Genomic DNA, 26262 nt, shown 5'->3' with positions numbered 1-26262 from the left:
CAGGATATCGACGGGAAAATACTTCGGAGGAGCCGGTATGAACTCGCTGCGTATCACTCGGAGAGCTTGCAAGGAAGTGGTTCGTCTCTTGTTCCACACCAATATTTATACATTTGTCCATTCTTTGTTTTCACCGAAATTTGGAGCAGGATAAATGCACCTTTGTCTCTAAGGTATATTGAAAAACAACTGACGCAACAATCACAATTTGATAAATTTCCAAAAACCGAACGAAACTTATTGATTAACCTATCTCACAGTGGAGAATTCGAAGAGAAAACAATGATGTCCAATCGGTTATTCTTAATTTTAGGTTGGTCATAATAATTGCATTGACCTCAATCTCTCAAACAGAATAAACCAATTTTGATAACGTTCGACGGATCGTTGACAGCTGACCACCGCTGCAGTGTTTTCCCATCACAACAAAAGTTTGGTGTCACAATAACGGACAATGGGGCTTTGTATATGTGGAAATATCGGTTATCGGTTACTGACGGCGCAAGGGACAAAATGAAAGGGCTATTTTGCGTTACTGCGCGATAAAACGAACGGCCGGAGAATACTAAACAATAATGACAACAAGATAAAAAGTTTTCAAACGCTTTTTTATAAATAATTAAATTACTTTTCCTCTTTTTGTTTCCCCTATAGGATTTCAATCCTTAATTATCTTCAATTAAAGCACGTTTTGATAGTCGAGAGTTTTCACAAGATAGCAAAGTTTAAAACGAGCACCGAAGGCGCACTTGTATTGTTGAACCGGCCGTCGATAGAGGGGGTGAATGACCCTTCCTCATAATTGTTGGGAACATTTGCGGCGGTCATTTTGTCTCCCGGTAAAACTGTCCTGGCGACAGAATTTCCTATTTAAAAGTGCCCCGGGACGAAAGCAGGGGAGAATTACCTTCCCTCATATTGTTGGGAAAATTTGCCGGTGAAGACGGTAATTCTTACCCCCGGTAAAACTGTCCGGGAGACAGAATTACCTAGGTATAAAAGTGCCCGGGACCATTATTATTGTGTCCCACCAGGTTTTTTTTGTTCCCCTAGATTTGTTACACCTAAGGCCAGTTCCACATGTTGTTTTGATGAATTCACTCCAAAGGGTATACATTTTGAACTTTTCTGCCCTTCATGAAGATATCCAAATGAAAATATTTAACTTAATACTCTATTTCTTATTAGATGTGAAAACAATCGAGCTAGAGAGTCCCATTCTTCTGTGTCAAAAGCCTTTTCATAGTCTAAGAAGCGAATTGCCATTTTTTTCCCTTTCTTTTGCTATCATTGAGTTACTAAAAATGAAGGACATCATCAATTAATCTAATTCTGTTTCCTATGAATCTTCCTTTGATGTAACCGGACTGATCTTCTTGAATGATGTTTCCTATTACACTTGATAAACGATTTGCTAAAGCTTTGGCAGCTTTTTTATAATCAATGTTTAAAAGACCAATAGGTTACCAGTTTTTTAAATTGGTTCGGTCACCTTTCTTATACAAAAGTAAAATTACAACACGGCGTTGTGACGTAGGGAATTCTCCTTCCTTATAACTTCCATTCATTGAATCTATGAAGAGGAATTTAATTTTCCCAAAACACCTGTTTAAGTCTACAGTTAGATCATCTATACCTGGGCTTTTATTATTTTTCAGAGTTTGTAATGTTTTTGCATATTCTGGTTCAGTGAGTATTGCTTCACATTTATCTTTATGTATTTCATTTAGCACAACATCAAATTCTGTGTCATTTAGGTATTCGTTCATTTGATCAGCATCAACACTATTTGAAGAGTAAAGTTTTTTGTAAAAGGTTTTCTGTTCATGAGTATTTCAATTTGATATGTTATTATGCTGCCGTTTTCACTCTTCAGCTGTGTAATGTGTTTTCTCAAGGCATTGCTATTTTCAAGACCTTAAAAGTATCTACTATTCTTTTCACCTTCCTCAGACCATCTTTCTCTGGATCAAACCCTTTGTCCTTCAATCTCTTTATCATACATGTTTTCTAATGTGCTTTGAAATTTGTTTATCTCAAAAGATTCTTCTTCAAAATCGCTTTTCAAGTTTTGTTTTTCTGGCGTTGATCGATTCTGTGACTATTTTTCCACATTCTTTTTCCTTTTTGAATAGCGGATGGTAAAGTCACTGATTTTTATTTTGCAAAGTTCCCATCGACATTTTTCATCCTCACATTCCGTTATCAACTCTTCCGACAATTTATCTGAGTACGTTTGCATTCTATTTTGGAAAGTGATATCACTGAAGAGTGAGTTTACATAGCTGTCGTGGCTGTTTTTGTGGAGGAGACGGACGAAGTGTCAGTGTTCGTGTCAGACACGAGCATTCCAATAGCAAGGTGTCCGTCTATAGACGGGTAGCCTGTGCGTAAAACAAAGTACAAAATACACTGTCCAGGTGCTAGGCTTACACGGGACAAAACATTACAAGGGGAGCAATTTTTTTCGTAAGGCAGAGGGACAGAATAACATGGAGGGGACAGCATTTCCTAAGTAAATCTGTCTCCGTGACAATACATGGTTGCAGCCTGGTATCTGTCCGTGGGGGTGGGGCAGATTCACCGGGGGGGGGGGGGGAGCAGCATTACTTTTACACCCCCAGGAGGCTGTGTTCAAGAACAAAGCCGCTGCACTATACACGGCATGCATCGATCTTTCCCCTCTGGAACCGGACCAACTACATATTAATACAGTGAGTGAAAACGGCCATTTAACAAATGAAGCTTTTCCTAATGAAGTCTGAATATGCTGACATGGGCAAAACCGACCAACAGGTAGCATGTGAGTAGTCATTGAGGAAATTCTTGTCACGTGGGGGCTCAAAATGACGGCATTCGACAACCTGTAAAGACGCGGCATTTGAATTCATCGAGGGCGGAGATTCAAAGGTGTGGCAAGAAGGTGGGTGGGTGGTAGGGGGCTCCTTGGAGGGTAACAAAGGCCGTGATGCCAAATGTGTCCATGTTGTCAACAAATAAGACCATATTGGAGAGCGCCCCTTAGTGACAGACAAAGCCTTTTCCTGTGATCGTCGGGTGCAACTGTGGCATTCACAAAGGAACCGACAGAGCTAAATTGGTATTGGCAGAAAGGCTCGTAGTCGATGCTTCATCACGAACTAATATGAAAACCAAAAACCGGTCCAGACAAACCATGGTTGAAATGAATGAATATCAAGATTTGGCCGAGATTCAAATGCAAGGAAGTGCCAAACAAAAATCCCTAAATGCATGCACGCTTGCGACACAATAAAACAAAACTCGCAATATTATTATGTGGTTACTATGTCTACTTTTTTATTTTCCTCAACATTGTGATACGATTTAAAGTCGATCTGTATTTGATGGGTATTAAATGTACCCTCATTTTTCAAGAAATAGATGAAGTTTATTGACCAAAAAGCGCATGAGCATCTTTCTTAAAGGGCCACTTTTAGTGCTCACTTTTTATTTTTTGAGGTTACATTCTCAGTGAAATGCTGGGGTAGGGATCGTAGTTATCCTTACTCTTCGTTGCGATTACAAACAAAATGGCAGCCTGTTCAATGTCAAAACAAGCCTCAGAATTCCCTGACAATCTATATGCTAAACAGATTTACTACGCCTGGTCGTATTTTGTTTTCCATCTGAGATATTTGTTTTATTACAAACATTGTTAATCATGCTTTATGAATCATGCAAATTAATATTGATCCTATAGGCCGAAATCGAAATCGTTTAAAGGGTCCGTGTATTGATATTTGTATTAAATTCAATCCTTGAAATGTCCCTTTGTGTTCCATTGAACTTTATTTGCAATCTTCATATTGCCATTTTAAGGGCGTTTTGGTGCCTTCTTTTGTTTCGAAATTGCGGCCATGTTCATGAACAAAACTGTGATGTCATTCAAAGTAGAAACGTAGGTTTTACATCTGCATCAGCATCAAAGAGTCTCCTGAATTTCTGAGTTTGCTGTGGTTATGTTTCTGCTCTCAGTGGTTCATTAGGCCAAAAAAAAGGTCTCTGGTTTCTGGTATAGAGCTTGCCCAAAAAGTGGTGCGGCGACGCGGCTTTTTTTTTTTTAACCTGTTTTTTGTTTTGCTTCAAATGTCGGCTGATGACTGCAAATTGTGCCCGACTAAACTTAGTGCAAATTTATGGGAGATTCCAGAGAGGCCACAGAAAGAACCGAGGAGGTTGCCAACACACTACCAATAATAAATTATTGCTGAGGAATTAATCCCTTAAAAGGGTATCACTGGATTTGAACTCGCTCTGTTTTTGGACCAACCTCAGGAGTAGGCCTACATACTCAACATTTAACAGCTGCTCTTGTCATAGTTGACATAGTCGCGGTTAAACGAGCCCCGCTTGTCTGCGAAGCATTGCGCCCCCTTGCGATCACATTCACACATGAAGGCTTTGCATTGGGAATTGATGGAGAAAAACCCGTAGTCGGCCTCTGCCTCTGCACACAAAAAAGGGGGAAAAGAGAGAAAGGAAAGACTTTAAAACGATGGTCTTTAGTTGATTCACCCTCCTCAAGGATAGTCTACCCAAGTCACGTAATCATCTTTAGTAAATGATTGAAAACAATCCTAAACACGGGTGTTCACTTATTGAAAAGATAGAAGATGAAATAAAATCACAAACGAAGTGAAACAAAACACATTAACTTGCAATGTGTGCAGGCTTTTGGGAAGGTATTGCTTTTCATGTATTCTGTTCGTTTCAAATAATACCACCCCTCAAAATCCACAGAAGATGTTCCCAGCTTAACCCGCTGAAGTTTCAGCTTAGTGGATATTACAACTTGTGAGAAAACAATGAAGAATCACGCGCAACCTTTTGATCACATATTGCATGATTTTCGTCAATGGTTTCCACTCTGTCAATTGACTGATTGCTGGACATCACCAACACTTTTAGTTTTTATTACAAACGACAGAAAGCCAGCCGACTTTTATGGGATGCTTAGTACTAGTTCGATTTTCAATCAAAACTAAACTAATTTGCTGATAATAATTCGGTAGATATACTTTTGGGATAAATGATCATACATGCCTTTAGTTTCCATGTCGACGTAAGAAACGTAAAGTTAAACGCATACAGGACCCAAACTACAAGGCAGACATTATGGAAACATTTCATCCGGAAGTGTCGCCGACAACTCAGACAGACGCAAACTACCTCGCAGACGATCGACAAAGTTGAGTCTGCCGGCAAGCTTGAGTTCAAATTTGCCGACAGTTCCGTGTACTGTCCGTGCAGTCTGCGTAGTCTGCGTAAGCTTAATGTCGATATGGAAACCAGGCTTAACCCTAACTCCTGGGGCTCTTTTACTAGTTAAAGTATAGATGTATAACTCGTGCATAGTACGCCCTTTACAAAGATAATGTCTTTAAAAAGTTCTTACTGCATTTGATGGCACAGTTGCCATTAGCGTCAGTGGTTTTTTCGTAGTCGTAGTCGATTAAGTAGGTATCCAAGGTATTGCATCCGCCCTCCGTTGGAGCTCTACCGTAGCAGTTATCGTGTTCTACACAGCATCTACAATCCAAAATAAATATAATTTTTGTTTCACATGACTTGTTTCTGAGCTTCGAGCTGATTCTCTGGTATGTATATTACGGTACCAGAAACGTGTCTTCAGTGTTGGATCTTTGACTTAATTCAGGATAAGCGTTGTGAAAGGGTATCTTTCGTAAATACATTTATTGCTTCTGCGCATGCTCGTTGATAAGATTGAATTTATTAGCGAGCTGCTCTGGAATATTACAGTTTAGTTTTAGAAACATGAATTGAAAACCATTTCGTTTGCTGGGATCGAGAAGTTTAACTTTGAAGCTAATAGACCATGTTACGGCCATCGTGACCTTTTCCCATTCAAATCAACGTAATGAAAGCGAGGCTGGAACGAATTATAGCAAGTCTGGTACATTTTGCACAAAACCATTATCATTCTGTACCGATATTGGAAGCAGGGAACGTGACTGAAATGGTGGCAGCAAAAGGTCAATTTATAGATGGTGCTTTTGGAGATTCGAAGCAATTGATTCTTACTGGTCGGTAGCATCCAGCGCTTTGCCTGAGCCTCCGTAGCCACAGTAACAGCCATAACCGTTGTAGTCCAGCCCAGACCAGAGACCCAGATCCACCAGGCAGAGAATCATATTGCCAAACTGCAGCACACTGGTAGTTTCACGATCTGCTGCGCCATCTGCGGGGAAAGCAATATACAGAATACAAACTCTTTACTCTTACAAACTCTGACAACCCGTGAAAGGAATTCGGAAGGAAGATCTAATTTCGACAGTTTTTCATGTTGTGGAATTTTTCATATTGCAAAGTGTTAGAGCTGTAAGTTTATTACATGTATTGTATTATTACATGTATTTAAACATGATAGCATTCCATCCTTTTTGTTACTTTGTTTTTACTATCGCAATTACATGCTGCTAAATCACAAGTAAAGCAGATGCAGGTAGGTGGAAAGCGACTACAGCTCTGAAACTCTAAAAGAGATTATGTGGTTCTTATTAAAAGCGGATTAGTGTGCTCTGACTGTAAGCTGTATGAAGTTAGTAAAACTAATTGTAGGTTTAGTTGCCAGAGATGAAATTACGAGAAAAAGAGTGAAAACTGTCCAAGAATGTTGTACAACACATCTAGCAGTGTGGCGACAATCCATAAAAGAGTCTAATAAACTGCAACAAGAATGATGAATAAATTGTTCAGACTTACTCGCTAGGGCAACTGCCGCCGCCAGTAGAAGAAGGAGCTTCATGGTGATGGTTTATCGGGTGATGTCAGGATATCGACGGGGAAATACTTCGGAGGAGCCGGTCTGAATTCGCTGCGTATCACTCGGAGAGCTTCTAAGTCAGTGGTTCGTCTCTCGTTCCAGACTAATATTTATACGTTTGTCCATTCTTTGTTTTCACCAGAATTTGGAGCAGGATAAATGCACCTTTGTCTCAAAAGTCTATTGAAAGTCCCAAGATGATAAATTTTCTAACGAAACAAAAATGAAACAAAAATACCAATTTCTGTTCTAGTTATCTTATCGTTTAGCATTGATTGACTTATCTAACAGTGACGAATTCGAAGAAAAAACAATGATGTCCAATCGGATATTCTTAGTTTTAGGTTGGTCATAACAATTGTTTTGATCTCAATCTCTTAAACTGAATTAAACAATTTTGATAACGCCCAACCGATCGTTGACAGCTGACCACCGCTCCAATGTTTTCCCATCACAACAAACGTTTGGTGTCACAATAACTGACAATGAAGCTTTGTACATTATGGAAATGTCGGTTATCGGTTACTGACGACGAAAGAAAAAGAAAATGAAAGGGCTATTTTGCGTTACTGTGCGATAAAACGAACGGTCGGAGAATATAAAACAATAAAGACAACAAGATAAAAAGTTATTTTATAAATAATTTTATTATATTTCTTTTTCTCTAGAATCTTAATCCTGATGATAAAATGTGTTCAATTTAAAGTACGCTTTGATAATTTATAGAGTGGAGAGTTTTTAAAAGATAATAAAGTTTAAAACGGGCATGGAGGGCGCACTTGAACCGGCTGTCGATAGAGGGAATGAATGACCCTCCCTTATAGTGAAATTCTTTCTGACAGCTTTTCATATTTACTCTCAACTCAAAAATGGTATAAAAAAGCGCTACCTTTAGTCCCATGCCCCCTTCCGGCTCCGGGATCAAGTGCAATATTACTCTCTCACAAAACAGGAATTAAAACATCGTAAAGTTGACGGAGTCTTCTTGGGCATATTGTCAACTTTTCGTAAAATATCATTTAGATGTAGCTCGAGGTTTACTATGCTGTGGTTTGATAAAATACTGTCAGCTATATGTAGTGTGGGCAAGGTATTCATACTAAAATTGTTATTCTAAACACATGACTGATTAATTACGTCATCTGCGGTAAGAAAATGTCAATGGTTGCTTTATTTGACCCGTGCGATTCAACTTTGACCTGGCCCTTGATAAAGCCGCTGGCGCTGCTCGCTCGAGTGGGGGCGCTCTTCGCGTGATAGCTCAACGACCATTGGTCAGATTGACGCTCATGCATATTCAAAAGATCGTGGTCACCTTCGTCCTCGGAGAGAACGCTGACGGGGCTGTTGGCCGGAGGTCTCATCGGGTGGCTGATGCTGATGTACTCAGCGAAGGGAATCTTGTAATGATGGGGTTCCAGATCGAAGTATTGTACCGGGTCATCATATAAGTCCCTCCCAGCCATTCTAGCTATCCCCCGGCTACCATTACCGTCCGGACTCGGTGCCACAACCGGCTCCGCGTACCTAACTCTTCGCGTTGAGCGAGTTCGTTTCCCAGATTGTGCCCCTTTGCAACGGGGACACTGCCTGCCCTGCTCCCCATGTGAGGAGTCTGGGTGCAAGAGCGGAGCACCTGCGTTACGCGGCGTGTACCTTTCCCCACCGGAGCCAGACCAACTGCTCTGTTCACTGCACGACTCTGACGAACTGGTCTGATAAACGTCTCCCGTAAATTCGCCAGTTTCATCTCCGAAACTCTCAAGCGACAGGATGTTAACTCGCATCCGGTTCTCATGCTCTGATGGTCTAGACGGTCTTCGAGCCATTTGCTCAGCCACTTTCCTGTCGTGGTCCTTGGAAGTCCGACCCTGCGTGGAAATCTCGTGAGATTTGACATCTTCCAATCCATACTTGTTGTACTGCGAGTACAGTGCTTGAAGTCTGAGCTTGTGATCCTTGTTCTTGTGCTTGTTTGACACAAGCGGTGGCTCACAAGGAATCTCATGCGTAAAGAGCGGAGCTTTCAACTTGGTTTTAGGTGACTGTCCATGTACAGAATCAGTTTGAACAGCATTGTAATCATCACTGTCTCTTTCCTGAGTGTTGGTAAATTTCTGACATTCTTCACTTGTCGGAGTTGTGTCTTGAGTAGTTCCTGTCTGGACGGGGGACTTGCTCTTCAACATTCGCATGATCTCTGTCATGTTGAGCTTGTCCAAGTCCGGTTCACCATCTCTCTCCCTTCTCCTGCTGTCTTGCAAGTCTCGGTGGTGCTTCAAATCCAGCTCGCCCGGAGTCGGCCTAGACAGGGACCTCATGAACCCTGTCCTGAGGTCAACTTTTGATTTGCTAAGGAAACTGAAAGAGGAACGCGATTTGGTAGACGTGTCCCGAGACATCAAGGAAGATTTACTCTTCAGAACGTTGCATGGTGGAAGAGGGCGCCCCAATGTCGAGGGGGCGTTTTGCTTGAAACTCCCGTTTCGTAACTCTCGGAATGTAGGGTCCGCGGATAGAAACCTACTGTCCTGGTTTTCTGAGACCGCTACCGTTCCATGCGTGGTGTCAGCGGTGGGCAAACTTCGCCGCGTCACGGCCAACACGGGCCGGTAGCCAGGGCTGAGTTGCAGGGAGTTGTCCGAGTGTCGCCGGGTATGAAGCGAAGGCGTTGACGGTGTCTGGGTTGGTCCGTGGGTCTGTGGTCTCGGGCAGGGCCAGGAGTTGCTGGCAGACAGTCCCGTGACGTAGATGGCGGCGTCTTGGGGGTTCTTTATGGTGAAGCAGGCAGCCATTTTGACATCTTGGAGCTGGAGAGAAAGCATGCAAACAAACAACGATTAAAGACAGTCACTGTTGAAATGCCTAACCTCTGTATGCGTTTACACCCTATTTGACAATACAAATCAGGAAAGAGGAGTCCTTACAAAAAAATGATGTATGACATTCGAGAGTTAAAACAAGGCCATCCGAAGGGTTAGTTTAGCTAATGAAGACTGTTGCCTTCGGCTTACATCAGGCAAAAACAATATTTAGTCGTCATTCAAGGTCCGTGACCTCCTTAAGAACACTATTTTCATGAAACAATCGTCCACATAATACGAGGATGAAAATAAAGGTGTAAACAAATGTTCCACGATTTTAGATACAATAGTCTCTCCCACAACTTTTCTGTGGAATCGCCCAGTCAAAGATTTTCTTCAATAAGCAACGATCCAAAATGTCCTATTGGCGAATTTGCTGATTGAGCATGTAGTCTGTTGTTGTTGGGCTGTCGTGAATGACTTGTTTTATGTTGGAGAATAAAAAGAAATCCACAGGATTTACACAGACTAACACAAGCGCATCCTCACCATTAATGGCAAGTGGTCTCTATATTGGCAGGATACACAGAAATACCGGGCAAATGAGACAAGATAAATCTGCAGTATCCGCTCGTTTTGCCGATGTCTTTGCTTTTCCAATTATCGATGAATAATGACTATAGGCATAATGTTGGTGTCCATACATCGAGTCGGCTGTTTCCCATCGAGTTGGACTGACACGTTACTTTGGCAACCAAAATGGGGTTCACCATTACAATGACTTCGTACATATACTTGACATATATTTTAATGAATAGTATCTTGACATTGCCATCAGACCTGTGTTAAATTCGGTTATTACATTATATTCTTGATTTTATTCTTGCCAGTATTAAGTCTGTTTCATTCCTGCAATTATTTTGAAGGGGAAAAAGGAAATAGGATAACTCGATCGTAAGTAGTCTGAATGACGTCATTCCGTTGCTATGACAACATCCCCCCATAAAAGATGGGATAACGACAAAGAAGCGTCTTAATGATAATGGCGTATCTTTGACAGCCCTTAACTCGGCAAACATTGTAAATCAGATTTGTTGGCATGCAATCGCCCGCATGCACGCAGTGTATTTGAACATCAAAGGTTATCCTGTACTCGGGTTGATGTGGGTATCTATCGTTAATTGAGAGAGGAGGTGGGCGGAGTTGGAAATGGCAGGAGGAGGTTAACACACACAATTAGCAAGTGAAACCTCATGTGAGATCTACCCCTGTGTTCCTTAAATTCCGTCTACAAGGTCTGAACGGATGAGACGGAAGTTCCGAGAGTATAACAAAATTATCAACTATAGTGAAGGTTTGCGGTAACACCATGTGAAGATCTCTTTTGGAAAGATGTATGGTTCTGAAAAGAACCGATTGTTGTAAAACTCGACGTTCCGATCAGTATGCTCTGATCGTCTTCGGAACATCGAGTTTTACAACCAACCGGTTCCTTTAAGAACCACACATCTTCCCAAAACAGATTGCCACTCGGTGTTACCGCAAATCTATACTACCACCATGCAACGTTTGAAATCTCATTTATAAAATTATTTACAGAAGACACATAAACTTAAATATTTAGCCAAACAAAATGTGTTAAGACTTTTTAAAACAGAAAAGACGCAAGCATTAAGGTTGTGAAAAAAATACGTTCTTAGCCAGATTTACAAAAAAAAGAGTGTTATGATCAATGCTCGATGTTGTTGAGCAGTCGAAAATGTAGATTTGTTGGAACGATTTTGGAGAAAAAAAATGCTAGAATGACAAACTTTGAAATCAACGGATTCGAAAAACAGGCAGAAAGTTCAAACCTTTATACTATGTAATGCAAACCGTGCGTGACTGTTACCAAGCACACAAACACAAAATCACTTACAAGGCTTTTTCTAAGAGTTGAGGGGTTATTTTACGAGTTCCAAAATCGACACAAATGTTCATAACAGGTAAGCTTGTAACCGAGTAACTAGCAACAAGCTGGGCCGGTATCGAGTGACAGTTGTTTTGGTTCACACGAGGACAACATCAAGGCTATCTGGTGCGCGTCCACCTTCTGTGGGATATCGGGGGTTTAGCTGAGTAATGAGAACTTTAATGTCTCATTACTTCAGTCGGAGACCAAGTAAATTTACACGAATTCATCTATTAGACGCAGTCTTGCAGTGCTTTGATGGGAGGTGCACCTTATGCAATAGCTGATCGACTTTGTTTTATACGATTAATGTTTATTGTCTTGTTAATTATTACTAGGCAAGATGTGAGTAAATTAATAGATGTAAAAATTAAAGGAGGGTTTTGTATCCGGCTCTCGAGATGCAGTTTTGTACATAAAAATACCGTAATCAACTTAGGCTGAATAACGTCAAGTTTACTAAGCATTCAAGGTCAGCTGTGGGCGAATGAAAAAAGTGTCAAACCAACTTTATTTTTATTTGGAGTAATTTATTGGAAATTCATGGTAAAAATATATCATTCAAACGCTACAACGATTGGCGTTTATTTCTTGATCAAGTGCGTTCTTTTAGAAACACCAGTCAGTTTCTTTTAAATTATTTGTTTTGAGAGTTTGAGATTCTATTCGAAAAAAAAAATAAAGCGATTAAAAAAACTTGAAAAAATAAATTATTTCTTTTTTTATTTCAGGTAGCGCATGGCAGCCCTGTTCCGCGATACCACTCACTACGTTGCTCCCTTCTCGACTTCCAACGAAATAAATCTAACGATTCCTATGTGAGTTTTTTTATCAAATTAATGTCTGCCCCTTCTGAAACATGGTTATGTTTCAGTTCCTTTACAGGGTTAAAAGCTGTGCGATTCTCGTGTTCGAAACGAACACACGTTTACCTGTGTCCGGTAGGCTATGGCGCTGACTGGAAGCCGCCGGGGTCTTTCCACCGAATCTGGCAACATTTCGGTTACCGACTGTTCGTCATTACCGTCACAAGTTGAGAGTTGCAGTCAACTTTGGATTTTACTCTGCTGTTAGCATCTTCAAAATCGTACAGATGGTTTAGTTCACCATATTTCATCCATCGTTGTCTAAATACAGACGTTTACACAGCAGAAACATCGTGTGTGTATTCCTGACATTTATTATTAACGATCGTGTACGGAGGGAGGTGCACAGCCCACCCGTCTCCCTCATCAAGTTTTAAAGACTGCAATTGTCCGTCCTTTCAGAGTTAAATATCTCCGTGTACGCAAGAATAGCTACAGATCGAAACATCGACGAGTCAGTGATCATGCGCAGACTTGATAAGCTGACAACCCGGCAGGCCATTATGCATTACACGCTGTATGGCAGGTGTGCAAAATTACGTGTTGCTCATTTAGGATTTTGACAGAAAAGCAAATTCAGCTAAATTGTTGTACAGCATGCACATCAAACCAACTTAAAAAAAGAGCAGAATTATGGTTAATTTAGAGTCTGGTATACAGCCTAACTGTTCTGGGTCATTTTTCAAGCCTTGGCTTTGCCTTTGTTTCCCCTCCCATACTCCTAACAATAGAAAAGAAAGAAGGGGTGTAATAATTGGTTTCATGCTTTATAATTTGATTTTACTGATATAGCAGAAAATAGACGTATTTTTTAGCCAGTCTCACGAATCAGGGACCAAAAGCATTGAAGTCAGAAAACGAATTTCAAACTGGGGACAGGGACGTGGTTTCAGAAATAGCCACAGACACATCTAGATATATTTCTGTGAAGATTTGCGTTTCTAAAAGTTGAGAAGGACATACCCCTTAAGAAAAATTATGTGCTACTTACAAAAACTCCAAGGTTCATTCCAAGGAATAAACACATGGCTAGCACTTTCAAGTGAATACTGAGAGCAGCTGTAAATTGTGCAAAACGGACGTGCGTCACAGGTTCCTTTACAGGTGAGAGAATGGCCACCGTCCACGTTTCCTGTAACAGATGGTCTTTTCGACGACCGGAGGACGAGTGACGCGATGGAGAGGAAACACGCACGGGGGAAACTCGCTCGTCAGCCCCCTACTAGCGCTGGTGCTGTCTGGTGAACGACACTGTGAAAACTGTCTGGGAGTTTCGATTTTTGTTTTTACCCGCAAGCACAATCATTTCAAGATCGAAAAATAAAACAGGGTCCATCTTTGCTTTTTTTATCAGATATTTCAGTAAAAGGAATTTTACATCCTCAACTTTTGATCATTGTAGGTCTAATGAATAAAAAAAAACGAATTACGAGGAAATGGCCAAGAAAAATTAAAAAAAACTGCATGAAACTGAAATTGTTTTAGCGAGAAGATGCTTTCAAATCAAAAGGGCAACGTTGACGATTGCACTTTGTGATGTTGTCATTGCACTTTCTTTACACTTTGTCTTTTGAATTCTTTTCACTTGTTACACCTGCTGTCTTTGAGATGTCAAATTGTCTTTGTCGCTAGTTTAATTTCCTGTGGGAAATGTACTTTTGAATTATTAAACACGATGTCATTTTTAGCAATAGATAAAAAATACATGTATCAAAATATTATTTACGAACTTCATTTCGGCAATGTTGTCAAAATGCACCTGTGATTCTATATCGTCAATTTAATGTATAGTGAAGCAAGTTATACAATTACTGGCTCGCATAATTATTTGAAAACTTGCTCACTTGTCAATTTAACAGTTACGGAGACAATTAGAAGCGGTCTTTATAGATACCCTGGTTAATATCCCCCCCCAAAAAAAAATCACCTGTTATATCGATTGCTGCACTAATAACTATAGAGACTCAAAACACTGACGTCTGTTTTGGGGAACTGAAATAATTCCAGCCGCTGCAGGCAACACGCGCCGATTGTTTAGGCTTTCGACCAACCTCCCTCCTTGATTCATCGCTTTTTTTAGAGTCAATAATCGTGACTAGAAATATATTTGACTGGTTTGCAGTTGCTGCTCAGCTGATCCTAAATGCCTACTTGAATCTGATTAGCATCTATTCTTCCATTTCAGAGTGGTGCAGTAAATATCTCTACAGGCCTAATTAGTTATCAACTTCAAGTTGGAGCCATGAGTTCACATACGCTGACATCGATTCAGTCGCAATCTTGGCGATAATAAATTAGCAACTTGAACAACATCATAATCTGATCGACCTTTTTAGTTTTTCTTCTTTATCAATCGTATCAATGTCAATAACTAACACCGAACTGTGTGATCCTTGAATCTACCACTCTCGAAGTACTCAACTCGATGATACTCCCCCGGCAATATTAGCAAATTTACTGTCGCGGTCATGAGCTTGTGTCAGTGAATTAACGGCGGAAACTCGAAGAATGAGAACCATTAATTGTACTTGTCGAGAATTGTCAAAGGCACCTGCAGTTAACATGTAATTAATTTTAATAATACATAATTATATTCTTAGTCAACGCACATGAAAAAACTGTTATGCCTAACAATCGACAGTGTGTCCCAACAAAAATTGTCCAAGCAGATATTTAATTTCTCAAAAACTACTTAACATGAGTGTTTCACCTTAATGGAGCATATTAATTATACTCTTGTGTATATCCAGTGAAAATGCCATGGAAATTTGTTGAGGCAAGCCAGAGATCTAACAGATTATAAATGACTGTGGGTTTTTCACCCGTTCTAATGGGATGGGATTTACACAGTTAACTTAATTAAAGCCCATGACAACCTGATGCACTGATATCACTAACTGTGTAAATCCAGTTATTGGAATGTGTGAAAAACCCATAGCCTTTTACAATCCGGTAGATCTACGTTTTGCATGAACGGATTTCCATGGCATTTTCACTGATTACTCCATCAAGATAGAATACTCATGATAAGTAGTTTTTCAGAAATTAAAGGACATCTGCTAGCACAACATTTTTGGGACGACCTGTGTTGGGTTTCGTACGTTGAAGTGATCCTGTGGTTTTTTAGTCCAAACTTATTCATCCATGGTCCAACACATACGGCCCTATTAAAGAAAACTTTGTGAAAAGATTTTGCAAATATCTTGGATTTATACTGTTTGAATTGTCAGCTGCTAAACTATTACACAACAGCCCTGAACATCGCAATATCCAGTTATGAGATTTAGATTTAATTCTAAACTACTGGTGTCATATTAAACTGTATTTCTTGAAGATATCTGAAAAAGTCACATTCAAATTATTAAAAAACTTCAGGGTGATTCTTTTCTCTGTATCGAGGAACTAGTTCAAAATGTTTGGGGTTCAATAAGCATATTTTAAAACTTGTTTTTGACAAAATGCATAAGCCTACAGGTTTCCATATACATTTCAATGTATTTACCTTCCACAGATAACAATAACAACTTGTATGCAATCTACCCCGTCTACTGAAAAAATCTACGAGGAATTTAAACTTACCTAAATTGCGTCCGAATTGAATGTTTCTCCTCCTTTTACAGTGTTGACGGCAACAGTTCCATTATCATCTAACTGTCTCCAAACTTGCATATCGGGGAAACATGTTTGAGAAGCGTATCGATTTATTTTCTCGATGTTTTGCCTACGGTGCCGCGGCTTTGTTTGCAAAAGGCTTAAATTTTATTGGCATTTAACCGGTCCTCAATAATCAAACGTCCGTACACATCACGGCCTTTGCTTGTGTGTGCGTAACCGTGCCTGGCATACGGTTAGATTTACCGTGTATCAAGCCCTGGCGTGGAGTCACATAATATCCTTGTGTCATTGGTTTTGATGACTGTGTCCACAGCCTGGCAACCTAAAACAAATACCAGCCGGTCAATGGTTAGGCTAGAGAGCTTAAAGACAATGTCCGATGTGGCTAACTCAATTTGTGCATCTGCAGCATATTGAGTGTGAAAAGGTCACATATCCACGATGGTGATTTGAGTTTGTTATAACTGCTTTATGTTAAGATCAACAGACAAGCTTGATGTTTTATTCCATATTTGTTTTGTATAATTGTTTCAAGTGAGGTCTGTTTAATTATCTCAAAACTCTCGAATATTATTATGGCCTTGTGGTTATTGGAAGTGTGGCTCGTACGGTCAGAGGGTCAGGGGCTCGAATCCAGCTGCTGGTCATAATGTTGTGTCCTTGGGCAAGCCACTTTACTCCACTTGCCTCTCTCCACGCATGAGTATAAATTGGTACCGACATTAGCTGAGGAGCGACCTGCGATGGACTGGCAATCAATCAGGGGAAACTAGAAATGTTCTCGGCTGCTTCAAGCTTATAGGTAACCGGCGATAAACGCCGGTTTATGAGCCACATTTTGTCCGTGACATGCAGAAATTCGTTAATCTACAACCCTCAAAGGTACAGTAACCATCAGGCTCAAGTTAGAGTTAAAAAAAATGGACTACAGGTTGCCACTTTAAGGTATTTCATGGACTGAATTGGTTTTCAGCATTTTATCTATCTTGTCTTGATTGCGTGTAATACCCGTTGCTAATTGATAAGCGGTGATAAAAACGCGACAGATATGAAGATGTTGAGCGAATTGCTCAATCGTTATGATAGGTCAGATTGTTGACGCACACGGACGGTTAGTCTGGACAGATGATGCGGACGCCCTCTACCGTTCGGTACAAGCTACTTCATCAGGAGAGACACAGTCTATAGTATGCAGATAACACAAAAGTTCATTCTAAGAGCACAAATAGTCATTGCTTGAGGTTTAAGAAAATGTGCACTATTTAATAAACTTTCAAGTGATCATGCGAGAGAATAGTTGGATCTAATTCTTGATTTGTGACAGTTTAATTGACATTCCGGTTTTTAAGCTGATGTAAAAGGTCACTCCATAAATGTAGGGTCCAAAGTGTGACAAAGATCCTGTTCCTGACACCTCGGGACTTTGTAATTTCCAATTCAAGTATCATTAAGAATGACTTAACACGATTTTTGTTATTTGTTGGGTAGGTAGTTTGCTATCTTGATCACTCTTTGGATAACGACTGCATTTAGGAGTGCGTCGGGATTGTACAATCATATATATCAGATGCAGCAGGGAAACAAAGTGGACCCCAAATTTAAAGAATGACACATAGGCCTATTCATATCATGAAAAGCAGGCAAAAGCTTCCGTCTTGTGTTTCTGAGTATAAGAGTTGCCAGATATGTTCCTGTGAGTATGTAAACACCAGCAATCGTAGACTAGGGACAAAAGGGTTAGGGCACAAACAAAGGGTCAACGATTGACCGATAGTCCACTACTTAAATTCGTGCACAAACCAATGAGAGCTGTTGCTAAAAAGTTATTTCATAAAGCACATTTGATATTTAAACAAAATATATTTTTTTTAGTAAATTTCATTCTAAAGCTTCGGCCAAAAAATAGTTCTGCTTCCGGTTACCTATCCTATTTTGACGGCCCCTACCCTACCCTAATTGTTTATATGGGAAAATGCGGGGGAAAAAACATCAATTACTACCTTTTACCCTTGACTACACGCAGACGCCTCCATATGATCGTACACACAAAAAATCCCTACCTCCCTACCCTATTTTCAAATGTCATGTAATCGGAAGCAGACCTATTTTTGGGGCCTTATTTAACAATTATTGGAACTATGTTAAAAAAAAAACGGTTCAAATTTAAATAGGAACATTGCACAGATATAATTATATCTGGACGGAAAGGTGTGATATTTTTCCACTAAATATAAAAGGTACATAAATTGCACAAACGTACAAAATTTCCTACTGAAAAAAAAATCAATTAGTACAGTATTATGAAGTTAACGCATTAAAATATTATTACAAGTTTCTTTTTAGTATCAGCGATGATTTAACATCCTTGTCGAATACGCATAATCCGTGCCACCTCTTTTTGATTTTTTTTTACGATGAGTCCGGTTCGACTTCTAAATTATTGTCTAAATCTTGGACAGTCGTTTTGGCATCTGTATCCTCACTGACTGTATTTGTTTCAGTCTCGCTCGGAGCCACTGATTGTTCGTCGTCTTTATGTGAGGATTTCACGCTGAAAAGGGATATCTCCGAATCAGGTGTATCCGACCTAGCCTCGAGTTGGCGAATCCTCTTATGTCTCGCCCCACTGGCCTGAAAAGCAATCTCGTCAAAAGAGGGCGCCTCGGGCAGCTCGTACTTGGCACCCGCGCCTGCGTAGAAGCGCGGGTGGCTCTTCTGTCGCTCAATCTCAGCACGAGTCAGCATGGGCGGGCCGAAGTAGTTGGCCGGGTTCTCCCGTTCCCACTCCTTCTTGGGAACCAACTCCACGTCGGTGATGGCAGGAAGGTTGCTGGAATCCCCGACTCCCTGGTTGAAATGCCTGGGTCGACCGCTCCTCTCCCCTCGCTTCTTGGCGAAGATCTGGGCGGTCAGGTCGGTGAAGTTGGTGAAGAAACCCAGCCCGTCGGGCACTGTGAAAGCGCTGACGCTAGTCTTTTTTTGCCGTGCTGGACGGTCAACCTCGCTATCCTGCTCCTGCCTCTCCTCATCAGAGCTGGTTCTCTGTCGGCTGAATGACTGTCTTGATATGTCTCCTTGAGCGAGTCTCTCTAACACCTGTCTGGAGTTCAACTCAGGCCTGACCCTGTTGACTATCGTCATCGTGGAGAAGTTTGCAGCCGAGATGTGGATGCTCGGGAAGTTGGCCTCATTCCGGAGGGCAGAGTTGCTACGTCTGTTCAGCCTGTCGCACTCGTGGCAGGCCTTGGGCCCGAGAACATCACAACATTCCCGGGACATGTTGTTCACTCGATCGTAGAGGTCATCATTGAGGAAGCTCTCAGTTCTCACACACGGTCGTTCGCGGAACTTCATGCACAGGTAGGCGTGTTCCCGCTCTCGGCGTTTCCGCCTGCCGGTCGGTGTACCGCTAAGGCTTGCATACCGAGGGGAGCCGTGCTGCCGGACTCCCATGGCTGAGGAGATGTTGAGTCGCCGCTCCGTGTGGAACTTTTGCTGCTCTTTCTCGATGGCAACCGTGGCAACATCATCTGCTCTCATGTTGAGGTTTTCCAAGTCAGACAGTTTGAGGGACAAGTCGATATTTGGTGGGGCTGTCGAACTACGTGTTGCGTCGACATCAGTAGAATCCAAGTTAGCTGGGTCGGTATTTGTGATTGGTACTGACTCGCATCTGGGCTGAGCTTTGGAATTGGGCCGGGATGCCTGTTCCGTTGACACAGAAGGGAAGTAGTCTTGCATAGTATCGGCATTCTGTCGGCTGTTAGGTCTCGTGCGGACCTCATGATCACCGTGTGGAATGGACTTCTCTATGGAGAAGTAGACGTCCCGAGGTGGGCTTCGGAAGGGCGCCACCTTGGTGGAGGTCACTCGCTTGATTTGGGTCATGCTTCTCAGACCACGCGGGGTGTGGTCAGTGCGCCTGCGTGTTCGTGGACTCACGTTACCGGTGACCAACATGGCGAAGAACAGTTATTGTCAAAAAGTGACGTCAGTCGCTACCGTGAGGAACTCTTGCGAGTTTCGGCCCCAAGTCTGGCATCTGCGGTGTGAAAAGAAGAAACATATGTAAGATTCTAGAAAGGGATTTTATGAAAAAAGATATTGTCAACAATTAAAATGTATTTTTATTGAATTGTGTCTGTGTAAAAGACCAAAATACATTGCACACCCGAGTATCAACTATATGAAAAAAAGTCATGAAATGGAATAAAAAAGATGGCTTTAACTAGTAAAACAATCAGGATAAAGAAATGTATTGCATATTGCTACCTTTTGGAGAATGGCGTAGGCTCATATGTATTCGATTATGTAAGCAACAGGGATCAGTAGACTTTTGCATCAAATCACGTAGAGAAAATTCATTTGGGTTACTTGGTTCTAATAAAAGTATTTCCTAAACCGGTAGACGTGATCGAGTCAACTTCATAAGTCTTGTCGTTCTGATATAACATCATGTTCTAAATGTATCAATCCCGTTAATGTATTGGCCCTTTAAGTAACCTTTTTTCACGATATGTTTAGCCTCAAAATCTATAAAGTGAAACGATGAAACCTATTGATGATAGTGATCGAATAAGTAAGGTCCCTCTTCGGCACCTGTCATCAACATGTAAATTTACGATGCAGCAAATTTAACGTGATTTCATGACAAAGCACAACATCTACCGACTGTTTAAGTTTGAACATGTGAAAACATTCAAACAACATGCAGTCGTTATTTTGGCAACATAATAATGTTAATGGTGCCCCATAAACCCAGCTAGCTTGTCTGTGGAAAAAAATGTTTTACGAAATGCCCTTAATGACTTCGGAATTATGTCTTTCTATGAGGCACTCGGGCTACTGTGGGGAAACGCGTACAACGACATGGCCATTAGCCTAATGATTAGTACCCATTCATGTACCCGCTGTTAACATTACAATGCTCCATACATACCGTGTAAATGCTTCATCATCCCGGATACAAAGTACCCTCACACAGTATCCGCCGGTAGGCCTACTCCAAAATGTTTCTCTTTTTGATCACTTCATGTTTTGGACCAACATGAACTTCACCAAATCCATTCATCGATGTCCCGTTCTACGACTCGCGGGCTAACGAGATTCCCTTGCATAATATACAGTAGTCAAAATTCATACAATATATTCAGGATTTGGAAACTATGCGTGCGGTACAGCACTCCATTGTCGGTAAACAACAAAACCTCTCCAACCGAAGGTGAACCTTTTGACACGGCGGGGTAGTGCTTGGTAACGGGGCCCGCGGGCCATGTAGCCCCATTGAGCTCCGTGTGTACACTAGTTGACGGTTGTCTGTGTACGGGTTCATCACGTGAACAATACCGGGACGGGATCGATGTGCGGGGCATTGGGTTATGGGTTAATGCATGGGGGAAGAAGATTCGCCCTAAGGCAAACCTTTACAAAAGTTACGCTCAGGAAAAGGCAGTCATTTCACTATACAGGGTGGGGAAACCCACTTTTGACAGCAATTTTCACCTACTTGTTGAGCATATTTCAAAAATTCAATTTAATGGTATTAACCCATTGATCTTTAAATATTAGTGACGAAAAGATCATTGCAAATGCATATTTTTCTCTGAGATATGGTAGTTTACAAAATGTTATGAGCCAAACCTGTTTGTCCACGGATGGCTTTGTTCCATCCGCTTGACTGAGCTCCGGAGCTTGATCTGAAGACAGAAACACTCCAAAAGACTTAGGACACCAGTGATTTTGGTGACTTGTACTCAAATAAGCATAGTAACACTATTCTTGCGAATGTTTTAAAAAAAAATTTTCACCATGTATAGTTACAGAGCTATACTTCACTACATTATAAAAAATAACCAGTTCAAATAAGATAAGTAAGTAGGTTAAAAAAAATTCAAAAGTGGGTTTCCTTCTTTTTGAACCACTCAGTAGAATGATATTTTGGATGTCAAACCTTTATTTGTATAGTTTGTATATACTTATAAGTATTGGACCTGAAGGAACTAGTTTTGAAACTGTTTTTTTTTCGAAGATATGGACAACATTCAATTTTGAATAACAGCAGCGATCAAATACTCTTTTTTTTTTCGACAATCGCACATGTATTTAAAACAAACTCAATTTTTTGTTCTCTAAATAAATGTTCCACTTGTATGTTTTATTCCAACCAAAAAAAACTTTTTTTCCTTTTTTGGGCGTCTGCTATACCCTCCGAATTGTGTTATTTTGGGCACAGACAGAACCGCCCTGCGAGCAGACTGACTCCCGGTCCGTACATTATCGATACTAATTGTGGGGCGGCAATCAGCCTACCCTGCGAGAACGGAGTTATTGTCTGGCTGCAAGAATTTCGAAACTTATAAGTAATGATTCAATAACTAAACCTGGGCTGATTGTTGTTTTTTTCCGGCCGATGGCTCATTCAAGTAAATAACTTTTGTTTTGCTAGAGAAACATCAATTTGTTTATAATTAAACTCGAAAATAGGGGAACGCAGCTTTAATTCACGGAAACTGAGTTTTTTCCTTGTCGTTTCCAAGTGTATGGACAATTGAAACACATTTTTCATGATCGTCCAGGAAAGGCAGGAACATGAGGACAAAACATACAGGCAACAATTGAAGGGAAAAAACAACTCAGTTGGGGTAGGCTTATATCGCTATATTTTATAAATTAGGCCCCTACTTAGGTGATATCCGCATGCAATCGGAAGAAGTAATTGGTTCTAATTTTCAGTCAAAGAAACGCTGTGTCTGTAACAATCTCTATTTCATAGTATGCATACAGGAAAAGAAATACGGGAAAAGAAATGAGCCAATCAAGTTCTTGAACCCGTAAACCTTGGAATAACAGTCAACTCACTTATCCAAGCTTTGTGATTAATATAGCAAGCAGTCATAGTATCGGTGTGCCAAGATGTCATTCACTAATATGAATACACTTCAACCCTACAGTTGCTTTATCCATATTATCTCTATTATCGAACTTCTTCCAGGTAATTGTACCACGGCTTCCTCTTAAAAGTGCACAGACACTGAAGACCGATAAAGAGACAAAATGCTAGGGAAGAAATGTTCAGTTTCACACGAAGTACAGAAAATAAAACCTTATGGAAAACGTAGTGAATTGGGCGCAGTGATCATTCGGTCCTGGGCATGATTCGAACCCGGGTCACAGAGATGGAAGGCGAGGAAATTACCAACCCGATTACCGAATAAGGAACAGTCTTTTACCCAAGACAACTGTAACACAGAAATAGGCCTACGCCTTGCATAATCTCAGAAAGACAATTTAGACATTTAAGTTTTCCGTCATTGTATGATAATTTTGTTAACAACGGGAATGTGCAAACATGGATGGCTGTTTTGAGCTTCCGTAGCATTTACTACAGAACACCACACATTTTCGTAAGAATTTCCAGATAAAACTGCAAATGAAAAGTATCAGTGGCTCTGTGACAGGCATCGATCCATCGTTTTTGTTTTATCTTTCAGTACTCCGAGTGTTTTCGTAAACATATCCTGAATGGCCGACAATCACTGTAGACGACCCCTCGCCATTTGTATTGTTCCAAGAACAAAAGAATTGTTGATACTAAGTGGTAACCACGGGAGACGGTTTGCAGAAAGCATTTGGCGCGCTAGAAGCTGGTATGGGGGTAAAGTTTGCTTATAACAAATTTGACTTCAAAACGACTGTTTAATGCACGGTACAAAGCAATCAACAGAGACGTGTTGTTACATTGCAGCCAAACATCCCCTATAAGAGAACCTGTGATCAAATTTCGTTATCACATAAAAATTGACATGTCACAGTTCAGAAACAATTGCAGTATTTTGTGTTATCATTTCGGCCATCCCTTCAACGGCATTCATGAAACAGCCGTTGAACTGTTGGTACCGACGACCTCTATATTTGCCGACTTTTGACGTCTGATTTGCATAGAGTTTGCGTTGAGAGGGATAACTGTAATGAATATTATAATACAGATTTGTTTGTCTCGTTGTGTAGTAGCACATGTTGGGCATCTGATTGCAGTATCATCTTAATCATCAGTCGCTTTAAATAGCTGTATCAGCCTTCAAATGCGATTAACTTCTTCATTTGTGCGCCGTCATTTTGGCTCGATCATCGGCTTTCACAAATCCTCCAACACGGTGCACAATGAAAACCTGTACACAGCCATGCATGGGCTGAACTCATTACTGGAGCAAGATTGAGCTCAACCAAGACTGATGCTTCAATAATAGACCCAAGATATAACTGCTATTCCATCCAAGTAAAAGACCGTACAAGAAGATACAAGACCCCCGTGGCCGCAGTCTGACTGATTCTACCAAGTGAAGACATCGAGACGGTGAGCGAGTTTCGTCCAGCAACGTTCGCAAAAAGTGGGACAACTGCATCTTCATTCACAGGTGGTTGATTCGGCATAAGTTCGTCCGACTAACTTTCTTCTTCATAAAACCACGGCTACATTACTTTCAAAAGGTGGGCATTCGGTTAAATAAACTATTTCTTGTTGTAAATTAAGTAAAAGTTTAAATTTCCTTCCCCATCCTGTAAAACCAGTTTGATAGTTGCTATGAATGTCCGAATGGAAGAACCACAATAAAAGCTAGGTTTATAAATCCAAACATTTACGCCTTTTGTAATAACACTAACATTAGAAAACCATTTTTCCCCTCTCACTAAAAGAAACAAAACACAATTTGGAAAAAATTAAGACCGATTTTGTTTTTGCGCATGGTGGGTCATTTTTGGAAGAACATGCGTATACAAAACGGCGGATGTTATATAGGGCCACATGAGAGACACGATAACAAATTAATTTTCAAAAGTGTCACGGCCTGCTGGAGCAAAAATGCTTCTGAATCCCAGAAGTTTTAACGCCAAAAACATTCATATCGTTGAGTTTTCTTTGTTGCCCGAGAACGTTCTTTGACATGAAAATGATATGAACTCGTTTTGATTCAAAGCATCATCTTTTTAAATCGGGTTTAATGTGCCTGTCTCACCCATGCAGACTACTTCTGGTGTCAAATATTACACAGAAAAATAGGTAAATTCCCTTATGTAAATATATGTTAATTTCCGTTATTAAGCTGTTGACACTTGATTCTCGTTACTTTTTTAGTAACAAAAATACAACCTTAAATCTGAAGCATAAAAAGAACTAGGGCCTAAAATAAGTTTGGAACCGCTAACTAAATCTCCATTAGTGAGATATCTAAAGTACAGCTGTGTTAAGAATAAATTCTTAACGGCAGAGTACACAAAATGCACCACATAATGACATAATATGGCACAGCGAGAATACATTACTCCTCACCATTAGGGAAGAATATAAATAACAATAGTTGATAATGAGGGTTAAGGACGGTCCGTAGATCATAGTACAAAGGTGAGCTTGCATTTATGAGCGTCGTTTGAAATTTGGTACAAATTGAGTATGAACACAAAGATTCGGATTATCAAAAACAGCGAACTATTTTTGCTGTCATAAACACACTGATAACTGACTTAACTCTGCAGTCGTATACTGAAAATTGAACACGAGAACACATGTAATCTTAATCTCGATCAAGTTCACGCTCCTCTCAGAAGAAAAAAAATGATAACCAAAAATATAAGCTTCGTCCGGTCAGTTGCAACTAGAAAGATTAGCAGTTTGGCCAGAAGTTTCACCTGTTCATCAGAATTCTTTTTTTGAAAATCTTGTATTAAAGTACTGTTACCTGGTTTAAATGAAATACGCATGTTTTCTATCTCTACAAAAACATGTTCTTTCTTTCTTGTGGCACTCCAGACCTAAAATAAACGGTTTTGTTCATCGTGCATCCCAATATTATTTAACCAAGGAGGCAAGTGCATATAAACAAATAGCGCACATTACTAACGTCCTAAGGGGTCTAAAGTATCTTTACACAGAACATTCTTTAAGTGTAGTGTAAAAAGCAATTAGAGTACCCCTACATTGCAATCAATAAGATTGAATGCTAGGAATCCTGGCAGGTTTATTTATTGTGTTGACTTTTCCATCGGAAACATTTTGAGTATCACTTGGCACGTAAGACGTGCAGGAAATTGAGAGTATCGTTTATCTGGGTACGAGAAGAGTGCAAAGATTTGCTCTCAGCAGTATTGTCTACCACAGAAAATGCTTGCAGTGACAACTCCCATTAGTTTCAACTGCCCTCTGGCTATATAGGAGGAACGTTCAGG

The 26262-nt window shown here is 40.5% G+C and overlaps 2 protein-coding genes across 2 annotated transcripts; both read right to left on the bottom strand.

The window, feature by feature from the left end:
• Positions 1-4085: 4085 nt before the first annotated feature.
• Positions 4086-7847, bottom strand: LOC119722832 (phospholipase A2 AP-PLA2-I-like). Its single transcript, XM_038193193.1, has 4 exons — positions 6745-7847; positions 6064-6220; positions 5417-5550; positions 4086-4468 (listed from the first exon to the last, which is right to left on the bottom strand). Exons 1-4 carry the CDS (start codon positions 6785-6787, stop codon positions 4320-4322), a joined length of 483 nt encoding a protein of 160 aa, XP_038049121.1. The 5' UTR covers positions 6788-7847; the 3' UTR covers positions 4086-4319.
• A 10033-nt stretch (positions 7848-17880) lies between these two features.
• Positions 17881-21337, bottom strand: LOC119722831. Its single transcript, XM_038193192.1, has 2 exons — positions 20981-21337; positions 17881-20083 (listed from the first exon to the last, which is right to left on the bottom strand). The coding sequence occupies exon 2, from the start codon at positions 19999-20001 to the stop codon at positions 18451-18453; it is 1551 nt and encodes a 516-aa protein (XP_038049120.1). The 5' UTR covers positions 20002-20083; positions 20981-21337; the 3' UTR covers positions 17881-18450.
• Positions 21338-26262: the final 4925 nt, after the last annotated feature.

Source organism: Patiria miniata, unplaced genomic scaffold, assembly GCF_015706575.1.
Source record: "Patiria miniata isolate m_02_andy unplaced genomic scaffold, ASM1570657v1 HiC_scaffold_16, whole genome shotgun sequence".
Classification (NCBI taxonomy): Eukaryota; Metazoa; Echinodermata; class Asteroidea; order Valvatida; family Asterinidae; genus Patiria; species Patiria miniata.
The sequence above is the reverse complement of the archived record's forward strand: the minus strand, read 5'-3'. Positions and strand labels throughout refer to the sequence as shown.

What these genes read in the sequence shown, in the direction of transcription:
- LOC119722832 (XM_038193193.1), bottom strand. Translation starts at nt 6,787, where the DNA reads ATGAAGCTCCTTCTTCTACTGGCGGCGGCAGTTGCCCTAGCGA. An exon ending in GGCGGCAGTTGCCCTAGCGA is followed by an intron (nt 6,221 to 6,744) that starts GTAAGTCTGAAC and finishes CTTTCCCCGCAG; the next exon opens with ATGGCGCAGCAGATCGTGAA. An exon ending in CAACTGTGCCATCAAATGCA is followed by an intron (nt 4,469 to 5,416) that starts GTAAGAACTTTT and finishes TTTTGTGTGCAG; the next exon opens with AGGCAGAGGCCGACTACGGG.
- LOC119722831 (XM_038193192.1), bottom strand. Translation starts at nt 20,001, where the DNA reads ATGTTGGTCACCGGTAACGTGAGTCCACGAACACGCAGGCGCACTGAC.